The following is a 13853-nucleotide window of genomic DNA, read 5'->3' as shown; positions in this document are numbered from 1 at the left end:
TACCTGAATGCTGTTTCGCATAATTTTACTTCATATTTCGTTGTGAAAACCATTCTGAATATCAACTCATCCACTCTATCTCTTACAGGGAGATTTATTAACTTTCTTAATTTGCTTTTATTTCTTTTAAAATTTTGTACTTACAATATTTAAAAATCACATATTTGCCATGAGAAAGTTTTTGCAAAGCCTGTGTGAGTTATATCTTGGGTGAAAGATATTTACAAGGTTAAAGGTTTGCCAAATCACCTTTGTTAGTAATTCATGAATGACTTGGTGGCAATTACTTTGCTTTACTGACAAACTCAGGAAGTGTATTGGAGTTTTTTTATTTACTGTACTTCCTCAAGTTAGCACCCAAGTGCTTATGAAGAAATGTAAAATGGTTTCCATGTTTACATAGCCTGATGTAAACACAAGGGAGGTTGGGAGAACATGAGATAAGTGTAGGAAACCATGACGCGAAGCGGAGTGGTTTCCAGCTTATCTTGTGTTCTCCCAACCTCCCAAGTGTTTACACCAGGCTATGTAAACATGGAAAACATTTTACATTTCTTTTATAAAATAACTAAAGAAAGAGGAACGAAAACCATGTTTACATACGCTCATGTAAAATGGTTTTATGGCCAATCAGAGTGCGCGTACTATTTGAATTATTTTATAATTTAATTTTTCACCTAAAAGGAGGAGTGCTTTTGGACGGAGGTAGTATATTGGATAGAAGGCTCTTACTGGGAGGAGGGAGCTTATTGAAAGGACAGCACTTGTGGGATGGAGAGTACTTATTTGAGGGTGGTGCTTATTACGAAACTATTCTCTTGTTCTGGTTCAGCTGTAGTTGAAGGTTGAAAAGTTATTAAAAAAGGTGGCAATAGAAACAGGTTTTCCTTGTTTCCTTACTAATTCAGAAAGTGAGAGAGAAGGGCAGGGTGCTTATTTGATATTTTGGCCAAGGGTATGGATGTTTGACGAATGGAGGGTGCTTTTTAGAGCATGGGTGCTTCTTTGAGGAAATACAATAAACCTTCAGTTACACATTAGTATCTTCATATGAAAAGTCACCATTAGCTTCACCATAATGAACAACATAAGAGGGGAGGATGTGATGAGAGTTGAAAATGACCAGTTCTTTTCCGTCAGGGGAGGTGTGAGAGTCATGACCCATCTCCAGGGGCTCTCCATGGATCAGTTTGGTACATCCATAGACTTTGCCAGGGAGCACCTGACAGAGAAGGAGCCTTGATGCACCTCGGATGTATTTCATTGAATAGGAAGGATACTCACTGAAGTAAACACCACGGCCATAATCTCCTGGATAAAATAGAAAAAATTTAAGCTTAAGTTATGCTTTATCAAAGCTGATGACAGTTGAAGTTTTAGTAAGGGTTGTAAAGTCAGCTACACAAAAATCTCCTTCCCTTGGGATGAAATAGATTCTACTGAGCTAGCTAGCTCACATGAAAATGATGATGATCACAATGATAGTGATATTGGAGAAAGGCATACAAGAAAGGCTTTTATAGAAGAGCTTTTGAAAAGAGGAGGTAATATCATAGAGGGGGGCTTTTTAGAGATATGTTCAATTGAGGGTCTGAGATTACAGTATTAGAGACGGGAACCTTGGTGGCAATTAAACTTGACTCTTCAGAACTGTAACATTCAATTATTACCTATATCAGTTGCATGCTCAAAGTTTGCCTCTCCAGGAACCCTGAATCCTGTATCACAAATAGAATGAATGTTGGTCTCTTTTGTCCCATGGAAAGCTAACACAGGGTATGACATCTTTTCTCCACGAACTTCCTTCAGCTTCTGTCTGGCTTTCTGGAATCTTCTTATCATAACTGGATTCACTACATAGTCCACCTTGGTAACACGATACTTATCTGTTGTATCAACAAGTCTATAGAACTGAGATTCTGTGAGATTAAAAAAAAAAAAGATTGAATAAAAATTATGGTGGAAACTTTTGGTACCAAAATTTGATTGTGAAGGTAGGGTTTAACCATGACTTATAGTAAATTGATGTACACAGCTAAGAACAGTCAGGTACAGAAAATTTGGAAACAAATGGGAATAAAGGAGTTGTTTGTAGTCATGGGGAGGGGGGGAAGGGGGAGGGAGGGGGAGGGAGGGAGGGAATGGAAATTATTCCCTCCCTTCTCTTCCTTGTCTGGGAAGAGAAAGAGAAATGAAAGAACAAAAACAAAGTCAACATATATTAATAATTAATCCACAGCATTTCAAAGAGGAGGGCAATGGAAAAGAGTCTCACATGTGGGATGTCGAAGAGAACAGGAAGAAGAGGAGACTCCCTTCCTCTAATGCTGCCTTGGAAAGAGGCACCCCAAGACTTCTTGTAGCTTCTGCAAGTGGAGTCTGGTTTCAGAACCCAGCACTTAGAACTCTTTGTACTTTGGGTCAACAAACAGGCCCGAGGAACTATGATGGTTTTCCAGTTAACCCCTTTAACCCCTAAGAGTGAGTAGCATCTAATTTCTCCTTACAGCATCTCCCCTGAATCAATTATTAGGGTCATGAGAATAATGGAAATGATCAACAACTACAGAAGCTTGGGATCGTTAAGCTAATTCTCCTTGTCAGCACCTTAAAAAATGTATAGAGAACAGTATGGAGAATATGCATACTAATTTAAGAGAACCTTTCTACCCCCCAGTTTTTCATAGGGGATGCCCCCCTCCCCCCTGCCCCGCCTCATGCCTTGCAATTCTAACCTGCAAGACGAAAATGCATCTGAGCGGCAGATCCCTCTTTGTACTCCCTCTCAGCAAAAAGTGGAAAATAGCACAAGTCATCTTTATCCAAAGCCTCCTTTTCTCCATCAACCATCAGTTGCCCTCTCTCTAGCTGAGAATGCACCCGTCTGAGCTCTTTGTTCTTCTCGTCAATAATTTCTAACGTTTTATCGAGTTCCTTTTTCAAGAGATCTTTCATTTCAAAGGCCCTTCTTATGAGTTCCCGGCGTTCGGATTCGGAAAGAAGAGAGTAGCACTTTACGATGCTGGGACCACGACTTAAAACTGTGTCGTTTCTTGACAATCTGAAAGACAATTTTTTCCGGAATTCAGCGATCAACATTCATTTCCTAAAGCCTTAGGGCGAGAAAAAATTCCCTAGAAACACAGATGAGTTTGATTCATCGATAACACTATTGCGGAACATTCAATAATGAACAAAAGACGTAAGTAAATTAAGTACAATTACTACTCCATAATTTTAATTATGGGTTAAAATCCCAAAAAATTTGTCTTTTTCTATCGGGGGGAGTCACACTTTCACACGGGCTTAAAAATCATTGCGCCAAATTGTCTGGTTTTGTACGACCATCAGGCTAATCTAAAGAACACTTCACTGTCCATTACAAACTTTAGACAGCTTTTAAGGTTATGGCTTCAAGTGTCGTCTACAATAACAATTATTGTTATGTAAATGTCCTAGTATCTTATTAGTTACATTAGATGTGTCAGTTCATCAACAAAATAAATAATTTTGCCTTTAAGATGTAAAATAGAATTATTAAGCGCCTCTCTTCAATAAATCTTCCCCTCTCGAATACAAAAACACTCGAAGCTGTTTTTCGCGTGACAATTAACTGACAAGTCACATCAAGCGCAGCTGGCTGTTGTAAATCTAACATGCTGCCAACCTTTGTTCTCATTCTATGTTTGATAAGAGCTTATTCCCTGCTCATTCTAAAAATACTTACTGCGATCCCAAACTATCGCCACTTGAATGCTCTTCGAGTGATTTTGACGGGAAGAATTTATCATCTTTGTCATTTTCTTCCTCATCGTCAGAATAATCCTCGTCGTCGAAAACCGGTTGGGTGCATTCAACCTGGTAATTCGGCAACTCCACCACATCGCATTCCTCTTCTTCATGTTTTCCGGCCTCCACGTTGTTATTTTCATAATCTTCTAGTTTTGTATCTGTCGGATGCCAGAATTCTGCAAAGTGGATCAAATCTATTTCGTTGCACTCCAGACCACGTTTACAGACCGGAAGTTGCTCATTTCCCGCGTCGGGCGCGCGTTCTGCCCGATCGCCACGATTATCGGTGGTGCTTCTCTCAGAATCCGAAAATTCGTCTGAGATGATAAATTTCTCATCAGCCACGCCATTTTTCATAGATTTTTTGTCCGTTTTAAGGCGCTTTACCTCGGGCTCCATTCCAAGCTGCGATTGTGGAGACAGAAAACAAACATGAGAGTAAGGTTAAGTACTAATCACCAGGCTCTTAACAACATTTACGGAAAAGATGGCGGACGAACTACACTGAAAGACCCCAAAGTTTGTTTAGGTTATTTTCAACCTTCCAATGTCTTTTCCCACTCCGTCGTTTTTACATCTTAATCAAGAAGATTACCAGCATGTTTATGAGCCTGCAGAAGATACATTTCTCATGATGGATGCTTTGGAAAAAGACGCGAATTTCTTGAGAGCACGAAGGCAAAGAATTTTTGCTTGATTTCAGTGAAATCTCTGGCAGACACAACCAGAATTTATCTAAGCTTTGATTAAATTCCATTGTTTTCTTCACAGGCCACTTTTATGCGTGGAGGTTGGCAGTGGATCCGGTGCCCTAATAACTTTTTTGGCTTCCATTATCGGATCCCTCACCCACTACATGTGAGTTTTGTTTACTGTACAAGGATCGACCAGTGGGGCCGCGAGAGTCTCATTCAGGCTTTATGATGGTACTGAAGTGCAAGTGAAGAAACATTTATGACCTCCCCCCACCCATAAGAAGTTTCGCTTTAGTGCCCCCCCCCCCCCACCCGCTTTTAAGTCCGCTCATTTAACAGTTCTTTAAAATTGTGGTATTTTTAATGGCGCTATGATACAGTTGTATACTTAGTTGTCAAGCCTTTGATTTGGAGTAAGGCTGAAGGTGACCATGTTGTGATAGAGACTAGTATTTAGTGAGCATGATAGCAAAGTAATTTACCTTTGAAAAGTAGCGATGTTTGCATCATAACAAGGTCATCATTAGCCTCGCTCCTGTTCAAAGGATTATTCAACAATATTCTCTTTGCCGTCGGCGAATAATCATTACATATTGCCCCCTGCTTTGAAATCCTTCCTTCATCAGTATTCAGAAAACTAAAAATTAAACCAAAACAAAAATGCCAGACTAATAGAACAACAGAGCCTAGAAATATGAAGGTGAGAAAAAAGAATATTTTCACAGGTTGTCACAGTAAGGTTAACCATAAATATTGCTTGAAACAAATGCCAAGGAAAGTAATTTGCTAAAATATAAACCTATTTCTGGCTCAAAAATGTACTTAAAACTATTAATTACCCAAATAAAATTTGTAGATGGTCTTTTAGGGGATCAATGCAATATCATATCCCATTGATCAGCCATCTCTAAGATATGGAGAAGTTGTATGTTTATAGAGTAATTACATTTGTTGTACTGTTTATTTTGGATACCTTCAAAATCAGGAATACTTTTGGTTATTGTAATTGTTCCAGAGCTACTGACATAAACCCCATGGCTGCTCAATGCACATCACAAACGGCAAAGCAGAATGGAGTGAAAGTTAGTTGTGTTGTAACAGATTTGGTAAGTTTTAGTGCAGTTGTGAGGAAAAATTATGGTTCAGAGTTTTGGATGAACATTTTAACTCATTTTTTGTAGTTCTCCTTGTTGGCATTGAGTCAGATTTCACTTGCCAAAATAATTTGTATCTTATGATTAATGAGTTTCTTCTTTCTTTACGAGTTTTGTGAAAGATTTTATTGTTTTTCTTACTTTATTAGTTTGACTGGCCCTCCCCAGTAAAATAAATTAAATATTACAGACTGAAAGTTTTTTTTATAGACATGTGTAAGATTTCAGGTACTTATAAATGCCTCTGATTTCATTAAAAAAGAATGACTAAGCAAACAAACAAATTGCTAGTAAACTTTTTATTTAACTTACTTTTTTCAGGGAAATTTGTTCAACAGCCTTCCCTTGACATCACATAAAACTATTTTCTACTTCACAGGTTGAAGGCCTTATTCCAAATATTTTTGGAAAAGTTGATGTATTGATCTTCAACCCACCCTATGTTGTCACTGCTTCTGATGAGGTAGTAGCAGGCTCCTTTGATATCAATATTTCCTAATGATATAAATTTTTTGATTCCATATGATAAATTTTATTTTTTGTATTTTTGTTCTTACAAGGTTGGCAGTCATAGCATTGAGGCTTCCTGGGCGGGTGGAGACAGAGGAAGAGAGGTACCTGTCATTGCTGGATGACAATTAAACTCAGCTGGTCCATTTTAGACAACTTTATTTGCAGGTTTAACACTCACAACAACACCGCTTTTACTGCTCATGTTATTACAAACTCAACTCATCTCATCTCACAAACGCATAGGGAGCCCCTAGCAACAAGCTGGTCTGTCATTCGTAACATAACAACGCGGCTAGAAATGAAAGTACAGGAAGTGGGAGGGACAGAGGTACCTATATATCATAAGAATCCTTTTTGTGACCAGTGTCTAATTTCTCCTTACAGTAATACTGCTGAATCAGTTTTTGAGATCACGAGAATAAAGGAAATGATCACCAATTTAAGACACTTTGATTGTTAAACAAATTCTCCTTGTCAGCATCAAAGGAAATGTAGAGAGAAATGTATGGAGAATATGCAAACTGATGTTAGGGTGTAAAGGGTTAAATTTGCAATGTGGAACATCTCTGTGTGATTTCCTAACACTTCTGCTCCCCGCAAGATCTTGAAAACAGTCTTCCTCACTGTGTGCCATGCATTTCTGAAAATTAAGCTAGGAGAATTTTTTTGTTGTTGTTCTAACAGGCCTTTCTGCTTGAAAATGTATTGACAACTTTATTCGCGGGTTTTACACTCACAACAACACTGCTTTTACTGCCCACGTTATTACAAACTCAACTTATCTCATCTCACACACGCGCACGCGGCCCCCAGCAACGAGCTGGCCTGTCATTCGTAACATAGCAACGCAGCTAGAAATGAAAGTACAGGAAGCGGTGGACATTGATGGACAAATGACTCTTTGGTTATACATACAGTTATATAATAACTAAGTTATTCTTGGGACTAAGTATTGAGAACGATAACACATTCCCTAAAATTCCCTTTAAGTCCCTAAACAAATCACTCTAATTAGCTGGAGTCTTTTGATGGAGACTTTTACTTTGTGAAAGACCAGACAACTGTCTTAAGTTTTATTTTCTTGAAATATTTTGCATTTTGTTTTTAAGCCCCTGTAAGCTACTATGTCACATATTTCAATTCCACAGACATTTAAAGATGTCACACGAATAAGGAGGCTCTGCAAGCCTTAAATGATACAACAGTTCACTAGTCATGAAATCAATGTATCTTTTGTTTTTGTGTCAATTTAGGTAATGGATCGTCTTTTCCCGATTGTATCCACTCTTTTGTCCAACACAGGATGTTTTTATCTTGTTACTGTGGCAGAAAATAAGCCAGGTAGGAGCGGAATAGTGTATATCTGATTCATGTAGCAGTATTTTACTATTTTCTGTTAAAAATTATCAATTTTAAACGTCAACTTTTTTCTAAATTCACAATTTTTGAAGACATGAATCATGCCAATAGAGCCATTTTCAATTAATTTTCGAAAGCAATCCGGGCTGCCATAGTTTTGCTCGTCTTTACTCTGTGATTGGTCCAGAAAACTCACGCCACCTTTTCGACCAATCAGGAGCCGAACTGAAACCAATCGCGACTTGGTCACTTGCGTTTTTCCCGCATTTAATAAGTTTTCATGTTTTTACTCTGAGTTCTCAATGGCTCCTTTTGATATCTTGTATCGCTCCGATTGGCCGCCGTGATAACTTTGGTTTAAGGTTTACGACACTCAATTGAATACGCGCCAAAAGCAAAGGTTCTTATTATACTTGTTCTTGGTGAGTATTCTCCGTTGGCAGTTTCTTTTAGATGATATTGTTTCGCGATACAGTTTCGATGGAGATGATATTTCTGCTTGGTCAGTCACGTTGTAGAGCACCGGACTGCCGTGCGGAAGGTCGAGAGTTTAAGCTCTAGATCGGACCAACACTCAGGGTCTTAACATAACTGAGGAGAATGTGCTGCCTTTGCTATGGTCCCATATCCTGTATCTTCCATGTACTGGTTTACGTGAGATGTTAAAGAGCCAATGCAGTTCTCGCAAGGAGAGGGGAACTTAGCTCCCGCTGTTGTGTTCTGACCCTGTTATTGCGTGAACAAAGAATAATTTCCACATTATTAGTTCCTTGCGGTTTCTTTAAAATTCATTCGTGTTACTTTTCTTTTCACTTTCTTCAGACGAGGTCATAAGTATGTTGGAGTCCCAAGGCTTATGTGGTGAAGTTTTAATGAAAAGAAAAGCAGGAAGAGAGAGACTCTCTCTTCTAAAATTTACTAAAGACTTCAAGAAGAACAGCCCAGTCAGATGACAAGAGTGAATTTTTTTTGATCATGTTTCTCAGTATAGAACGGATTAAAGGGCAATCAGTGCACAGTACAATTCTGAAATAACTTACAGAGACACCGTGTTCTCAATGTCTTAGAAAACCACGGTGAAAGCTGACGTGTATCGGGCCGAACGCGTTGACGTGAGCCGGCCCAGAAAAAGCAGTCCAGCTTTGCGCTCACACGACTCTTTTGCGTTTCCCTTAAAAGTGGGTTGAAATTGTGGACTTATTTGAAAAATAAAATAGATGAGAAAATGACTCGCAGTTCTAGATGAAGTACGAGTTTCTTGATCTGACTTGAAGAAAAAAAGGAAAAGGGTTTTTACTGTGTAATTTTTTAGCAGTTGTCCAGCGCACGCCTCGGGTGGTATAAGCCAAACATTTTCGCGCGCGCTGATTGGCCAGTTCGGAAGTGATTGACAAATTTTGTTCACCTCCGACGAGTCGCGCGTCAAGAATTAAATTTCCGACCACTTTGTGGAATATTGACAGAAATAGCTAATTTCTTGATTTCTGTGAGACATATACTAAAACAATTATCCACCTCAGAGTCGGTGAAAGAAGTGGATATTTGCCCAGTCTCAGTCCTTCGCTGCTCGGTAAATATCCACCATTATTGACCTCCCTTTCAGTTGATAATTGTTATACATATCACGTTTCGCTTCCTTCGCAGTAGTGAATTGAATAAACTGATATCAAACAAACTAACCTAATTGTTGGATTTACTTGTTCACATAACAACGGCGTTATCAAGGCCTCGGTGTGCCTAAGTTACTCGCTCGGACAGTTTTCGATCTGTATCTTCGTATCACGTGGAACCCGAAACCTCTCGGACAAATAGTTGTGACGCTATTGAGAGAGTGGTCGCACAGTAACGACACTGAATGTTCTTGGAGGAAAAACAATCACTTCAATCTTCTTTTTGCGTTGCGGTTTTCAATCAATGCGGTTAAGGAAAGACTTAAAAGGAGCTTTTGAAGTCTCCCAATGCTAATGGCAAGTTGCCGAACGCTTTCGCTTTCTGCAGTAAAAGGAAACATGAGATTTTTGAAAAAACGTTCAACAGAACTGGAAGATTTTAACGCTCTCTGAATTATGTTAAACAAGACCATGTATAATAGGAAAGTCCTCAGTTTTGTTCAACCTTCACACCCTAACATCTGTTCGTGTTATTTACCTTACGTAAGGTTTATCTCATTAAACTGCACGTGGTCGCCAAGTCATGCCGGTAAACGAGACTGAACTGCAAATTACTCACGAAAGGCCAAGGTGATTGTTTGGCGCCCTGCAGAACAGATCTAATTTACTTCCTGTTTTCAATCGAAAGGAGGCAAGTATGAGGCGTGTGCGAATTGTAAGTCGTGCGCGATAGGAGGAGCGTACAAAAAAAAACAAAAAAACGCCTCTACGCTCATCATTATTAAAGCTGTCCCAGAAGAGCTGTTTTTTTAGGAATTATTTTCGCTTTAAATTAAACACTCACCGCTTTTGCATTTACTTTTGAATGCGTTTCGGTGATCAACGAAAGAGATGAGTGAATTAAGAAAACACTGTAACTTTACATTAAATAGCTGAAAAGAAGCTCTGGAGTTTATGTATGTGATGCCGTCGAATTAACAACCCGGTTAATTCAAATTTTACCTTGTTAAATTATTAAAATATGATGTCTTCCATTTATCTTGTGTTTCGTTTTGTCTACCACTCGCCTGTGGTAAATTATTTTTTTAACATGAATATGTTTCTAGTTTAATTTACATGAATATTGAACAGTACTTATTTCATCTTTTATTGTTTGTTGTTTTGCCCAGTGTTTGTTGAGCTTTGCGACAGCAAACATTACTTTTTGGGTTTTTTGCTTTAATTCATGTGGTTGATTAACCATATAAAGTTAAAATATTTGCAGGTCTTGCGGCATTACGAGCAAAGTAATTGGGTTCTCATGCTAGATGAGAAAATTAGTTTTGTTCTATCCATCTGTTTTTTGAACTTCAACTCGCTGTCTTATAATTGTCGCAGCCGGACGAATTTCAGGTAAGGTTCATTCATTTTTATCTTTTATCTAAAACGTATTTGTAAGTTTAATCAAGAGTTGGCGTATTGAAATGATATGTTGAAATTATGCTTGAAGTCGCTACCATTAGCCCAAGCGGATATCACAGAAACTGCACGTTTGTCTATTGAAAATTAGGTCGCTTTTTCCTGTAGAAGGCATATACAGAAATTTTCGTGCGATTTGAAATAATCAGGTCATTGTTTCGGACAATAAGAAATTTTCCAGGAAAAGGGAAACCGATGCTTTTAGTATGATAAAGCGAAATTCTTCCATACAACCAACCATTGTCATAGTTTCAAGAGAGCTGGGAATTTTATTTTTTTTCAGCGGTCGGTTAAGACCAGTTTATGACCTGTGAAGTTAAACAATTTCTCTTTGTTATGGCGTTAAAAAAGCTGGGAAGACCACCAATTTTGGAGTCATATCTGGTAACAGAGAGTTGACTTTCATTGACAAAACGTTGAAGTTTATCAGAGTAGACAAACATTACAACATAAAACCAGGCGGATTACAGTAAAAATATTTACGATAAATTCTCATTGTAGAGAAAGAAAAGAAACACATAACAGAAGATATAGAGAGTCATTTTATCATTTATCCTTTACCATACTTTCTTCAATTCTGCTTCAAAACTATAGATCTTTAAAGTTATTACTTTTTTCTAATGACATTTACCTTTCATTCACCTCGTTTGTGGAATTGTGGTTTTTGTTTTTAAATTTTCATAATTGGAAATCCCTAAGCTCAGAGAGTGGTTTACTGCAGCCTGGTAATCACTTAATAATTTATTTCAGATCCAAAACGTATTGTTTATTTTTTTTACCGTCTCGTTTTACAAAAAAAATTGATCTCATGCCGTAAGGCTATTCAATTAAAATCCACCGTCTGTCTGACCACCAAAAAAAAAAAGATGGTATACGGGAAACATTAAAACAACCAAAGAGTGTATGTATTATAAAAGCAAGATATTCAACCCAATTTTCGAAAAAAATTTGTTTCCTGGTGTTGTTTGTTTTAATGAATTTTCACACTAGAAATGATCACATCTGATCAGTGTGGGACTAGGTAACCAAATTAAAAGGCAGTTAAAATATGTATGAGTGTAGTTTTGAAGTTGGAAAAACGGTCCAAGAAAAGTCATAACAAAATTATTTTGTCGTTAAAAATGTTGGTAAGAGATGAAGTTTTGTTTTGTTTTGTTTTAGTACTAAGTCATTTGAATCATCGAATTTCCTTGCAACGGAAAGTGTTCCCGAGGTAGAATAATTTTCCTAATTCTAATAACTATCCGTTCAGTATTTTGAGGTAAAATACACCATGAGTATTGTATGTTAAAAAAAGACTACTTTGGAACTGGCTTTATGTTTCATTCCGGTTTTAAATGAATTAGGATGTTCTGCAAATTTCCTCCAATTTCCCGATTAAATTCACCCAAAACATGGCAAACAGAGTAAATTGAAAAAGTCGCAACCGGAAGAGTTTCATTAACACATTTCATGTCGATGATTAAGGAGACTTGAGAGGGGGAGACTGGATCCACATCAATGCATCCTACAAGTGATTTTACCCCGAAATTTGCAAACAACAATGGCGGGCGTTAATCAAGTAAAATTTGCATTCCTATTTGTTTTCAAAAACTAAATGAGCCTATCCCTGGTTTTTCTAATCATCGCTATTTCCCAAATGTCACCTCGATTTATTCCGTATAAGGCGATTTTCAATTAAACTTCGCTCTGTGATTGGTGCAGAAACTCGATACCCGCCGTCTTTACACAGAATTATAAATTCGAGCAAGAAAAGGTTAAGAAAATTTGTGCATGGAATTTTACCAAAATAACAAAAAATTTTTGGACAAGGCCATTATCTCTAATCGTTTGTTTCTCGCCAGAAATTATTTCAAAATCATTACCGAGCTAGCTAACTTTGAGTTCTAAGGGGAAATGCATAATTTATTGGTATATCTTTACAGAGGGTGGATAATTTTGTACGCTGTACAGACCTAAAGATAACCATAACGCTGGAATCCAAACGGTCTACCGGAAGCGGAACTGGACAACATGGCAAGTGACTTCCAGTCAACTGTATGCATTTCAGGCGCAGTATTGATGTTGTTATTTTCTCTTATGGCAGTGGTACTGAATAGTTGTCTTCTGATTGTGTTGTACAAAGACCGAACTAAATCACTGAAGTCAACAACTTCACTTTATGTCACAAGCCTGGCTATTCTGCATCTGCTGTTTGGAAGCGTAGTCAGTACAGCGGCAGCAGAAAGCTACATAACATGCGCACAGGATATCGAAGATACCGCTCACTCTATGAGCGCTTTTTCAAGAATATCCTTCTCATTGTTGATCCGCACAGAAAACTATGTTATGCTCGCATTTTCGGTGGAGAGACTGGGAAATATTTCTTATCCAGTTTTCCATCCTCGTGCAGATAAAATGAAAAATACTCTGATAGGTTTGGCAAGTATTTTCGTCTACTCTGTGGGCTTTTCCATTTTCGAGATAGCTGCCGCTCAGCGGTGGATACGAAAGTTAGATTTACATTTCAACGTGGCTATTCCACTCGCCGCCACGATTACATTAACAGCTTTGCTCTACAAAGCGTTGAGGAGATTAAATGGCCTATATGCAGAACAAAACCCCTGTGATAGTTCCTCTGGAGAAAAATCAAGATGCAGAACAAGACTCAAAAAACAAATACTCCTGTCGAGCGCGTTTATATTTGTGATACTCCTTTTTGCCATTTCTTTGTTGCCATATTGGAATTTACTATTGTACGAGGTTTACTGCTCAAATTGTGCACAACATTATTGGTTTTTCGCAGCCTTTCGGTTGTGCGTCGCATTCACCTTCCTTCGTACTGCACTGACGCCTTCCATCTATTACATTCGTATTCCTGAGTTTCGAAAAGGAGTCAAAATGGTGTTTTGTGGAATGTTCGAAGAGCAATCATTTAGGGTAAAACTTTTTAGTCGTGGTAAAAATTCGTCTGGGAAAGTAACGGTGATATATCTCTAAGCTGTGCAGGTCGTACAGTATTAAAATAAGCCTCGTGAAAGGAAAATAATTTCTAATAAAATTCAGCAACTTTTAAAGCCATGTTTTTGTAATTAATGCTTGCTGCGCACATCGGTTCCGTGCCTAATCATAAAGACCAATCATAACAAAGGAAATATCTTAAGGACACACACAAACAAACTTCCTGAAACGTGGGAAAAACTCGATTGGTTTTTGCATCTGATTGGTTAAAATAACGGTGCAAGTTTTCGTGACCAATCAGAGCGCTGTTCATCAAAACCAAAGAAGTCCCG

At 38.0% G+C, this 13853-nt stretch overlaps 3 protein-coding genes across 4 annotated transcripts; 2 read left to right on the top strand and 1 right to left on the bottom strand.

Moving 5' to 3' along the window:
* Nucleotides 1-146: 146 nt before the first annotated feature.
* Nucleotides 147-4243, bottom strand: LOC131785584 (uncharacterized). Its single transcript, XM_059102501.2, has 4 exons — nt 3728-4243; nt 2736-3061; nt 1671-1919; nt 147-1311 (listed from the first exon to the last, which is right to left on the bottom strand). Exons 1-4 carry the CDS (start codon nt 4189-4191, stop codon nt 1031-1033), a joined length of 1320 nt encoding a protein of 439 aa, XP_058958484.2. The 5' UTR covers nt 4192-4243; the 3' UTR covers nt 147-1030.
* A 35-nt stretch (nt 4244-4278) lies between these two features.
* LOC131785577 (methyltransferase N6AMT1) lies at nt 4279-9168 on the top strand. Of its 2 annotated transcripts, none has more exons than XM_059102491.2 (7): nt 4279-4470; nt 4564-4650; nt 5503-5593; nt 6021-6104; nt 6202-6255; nt 7408-7495; nt 8336-9168. In XM_059102491.2, exons 1-7 carry the CDS (start codon nt 4340-4342, stop codon nt 8464-8466), a joined length of 666 nt encoding a protein of 221 aa, XP_058958474.2. In that variant the 5' UTR covers nt 4279-4339; the 3' UTR covers nt 8467-9168. The 2 variants fall into 2 exon arrangements, with proteins under 2 accessions (XP_058958474.2, XP_058958473.2); XM_059102490.2 differs by having other exon boundaries at nt 5473-5593.
* Nucleotides 9169-10389: 1221 nt separating this feature from the next.
* On the top strand, nt 10390-13560 carry LOC131785607 (thyrotropin-releasing hormone receptor-like). Its single transcript, XM_059102530.2, has 2 exons — nt 10390-10515; nt 12507-13560. The coding sequence occupies exon 2, from the start codon at nt 12595-12597 to the stop codon at nt 13558-13560; it is 966 nt and encodes a 321-aa protein (XP_058958513.2). The 5' UTR covers nt 10390-10515; nt 12507-12594.
* The last annotated feature ends 293 nt before the right edge of the window (nt 13561-13853 follow it).

The sequence above is a fragment of the Pocillopora verrucosa genome, chromosome 5, assembly GCF_036669915.1.
Source record: "Pocillopora verrucosa isolate sample1 chromosome 5, ASM3666991v2, whole genome shotgun sequence".
Classification (NCBI taxonomy): domain Eukaryota; kingdom Metazoa; phylum Cnidaria; class Anthozoa; order Scleractinia; family Pocilloporidae; genus Pocillopora; species Pocillopora verrucosa.
The sequence above is the reverse complement of the archived record's forward strand: the minus strand, read 5'-3'. Positions and strand labels throughout refer to the sequence as shown.

What these genes read in the sequence shown, in the direction of transcription:
- LOC131785584 (XM_059102501.2), bottom strand. Translation starts at nt 4,191, where the DNA reads ATGGAGCCCGAGGTAAAGCGCCTTAAAACGGACAAAAAATCTATGAAA. An exon ending in GGCGATAGTTTGGGATCGCA is followed by an intron (nt 3,062 to 3,727) that starts GTAAGTATTTTT and finishes ATTGTCTTTCAG; the next exon opens with ATTGTCAAGAAACGACACAG. An exon ending in GATGCATTTTCGTCTTGCAG is followed by an intron (nt 1,920 to 2,735) that starts GTTAGAATTGCA and finishes TTAATCTCACAG; the next exon opens with AATCTCAGTTCTATAGACTT.
- LOC131785577 (XM_059102490.2), top strand. Translation starts at nt 4,340, where the DNA reads ATGTCTTTTCCCACTCCGTCGTTTTTACATCTTAATCAAGAAGATTAC. An exon ending in AATTTCTTGAGAGCACGAAG is followed by an intron (nt 4,471 to 4,563) that starts GCAAAGAATTTT and finishes TTTTCTTCACAG; the next exon opens with GCCACTTTTATGCGTGGAGG. An exon ending in GTGGAGACAGAGGAAGAGAG is followed by an intron (nt 6,256 to 7,407) that starts GTACCTGTCATT and finishes GTGTCAATTTAG; the next exon opens with GTAATGGATCGTCTTTTCCC.
- LOC131785607 (XM_059102530.2), top strand. Translation starts at nt 12,595, where the DNA reads ATGGCAAGTGACTTCCAGTCAACTGTATGCATTTCAGGCGCAGTATTG.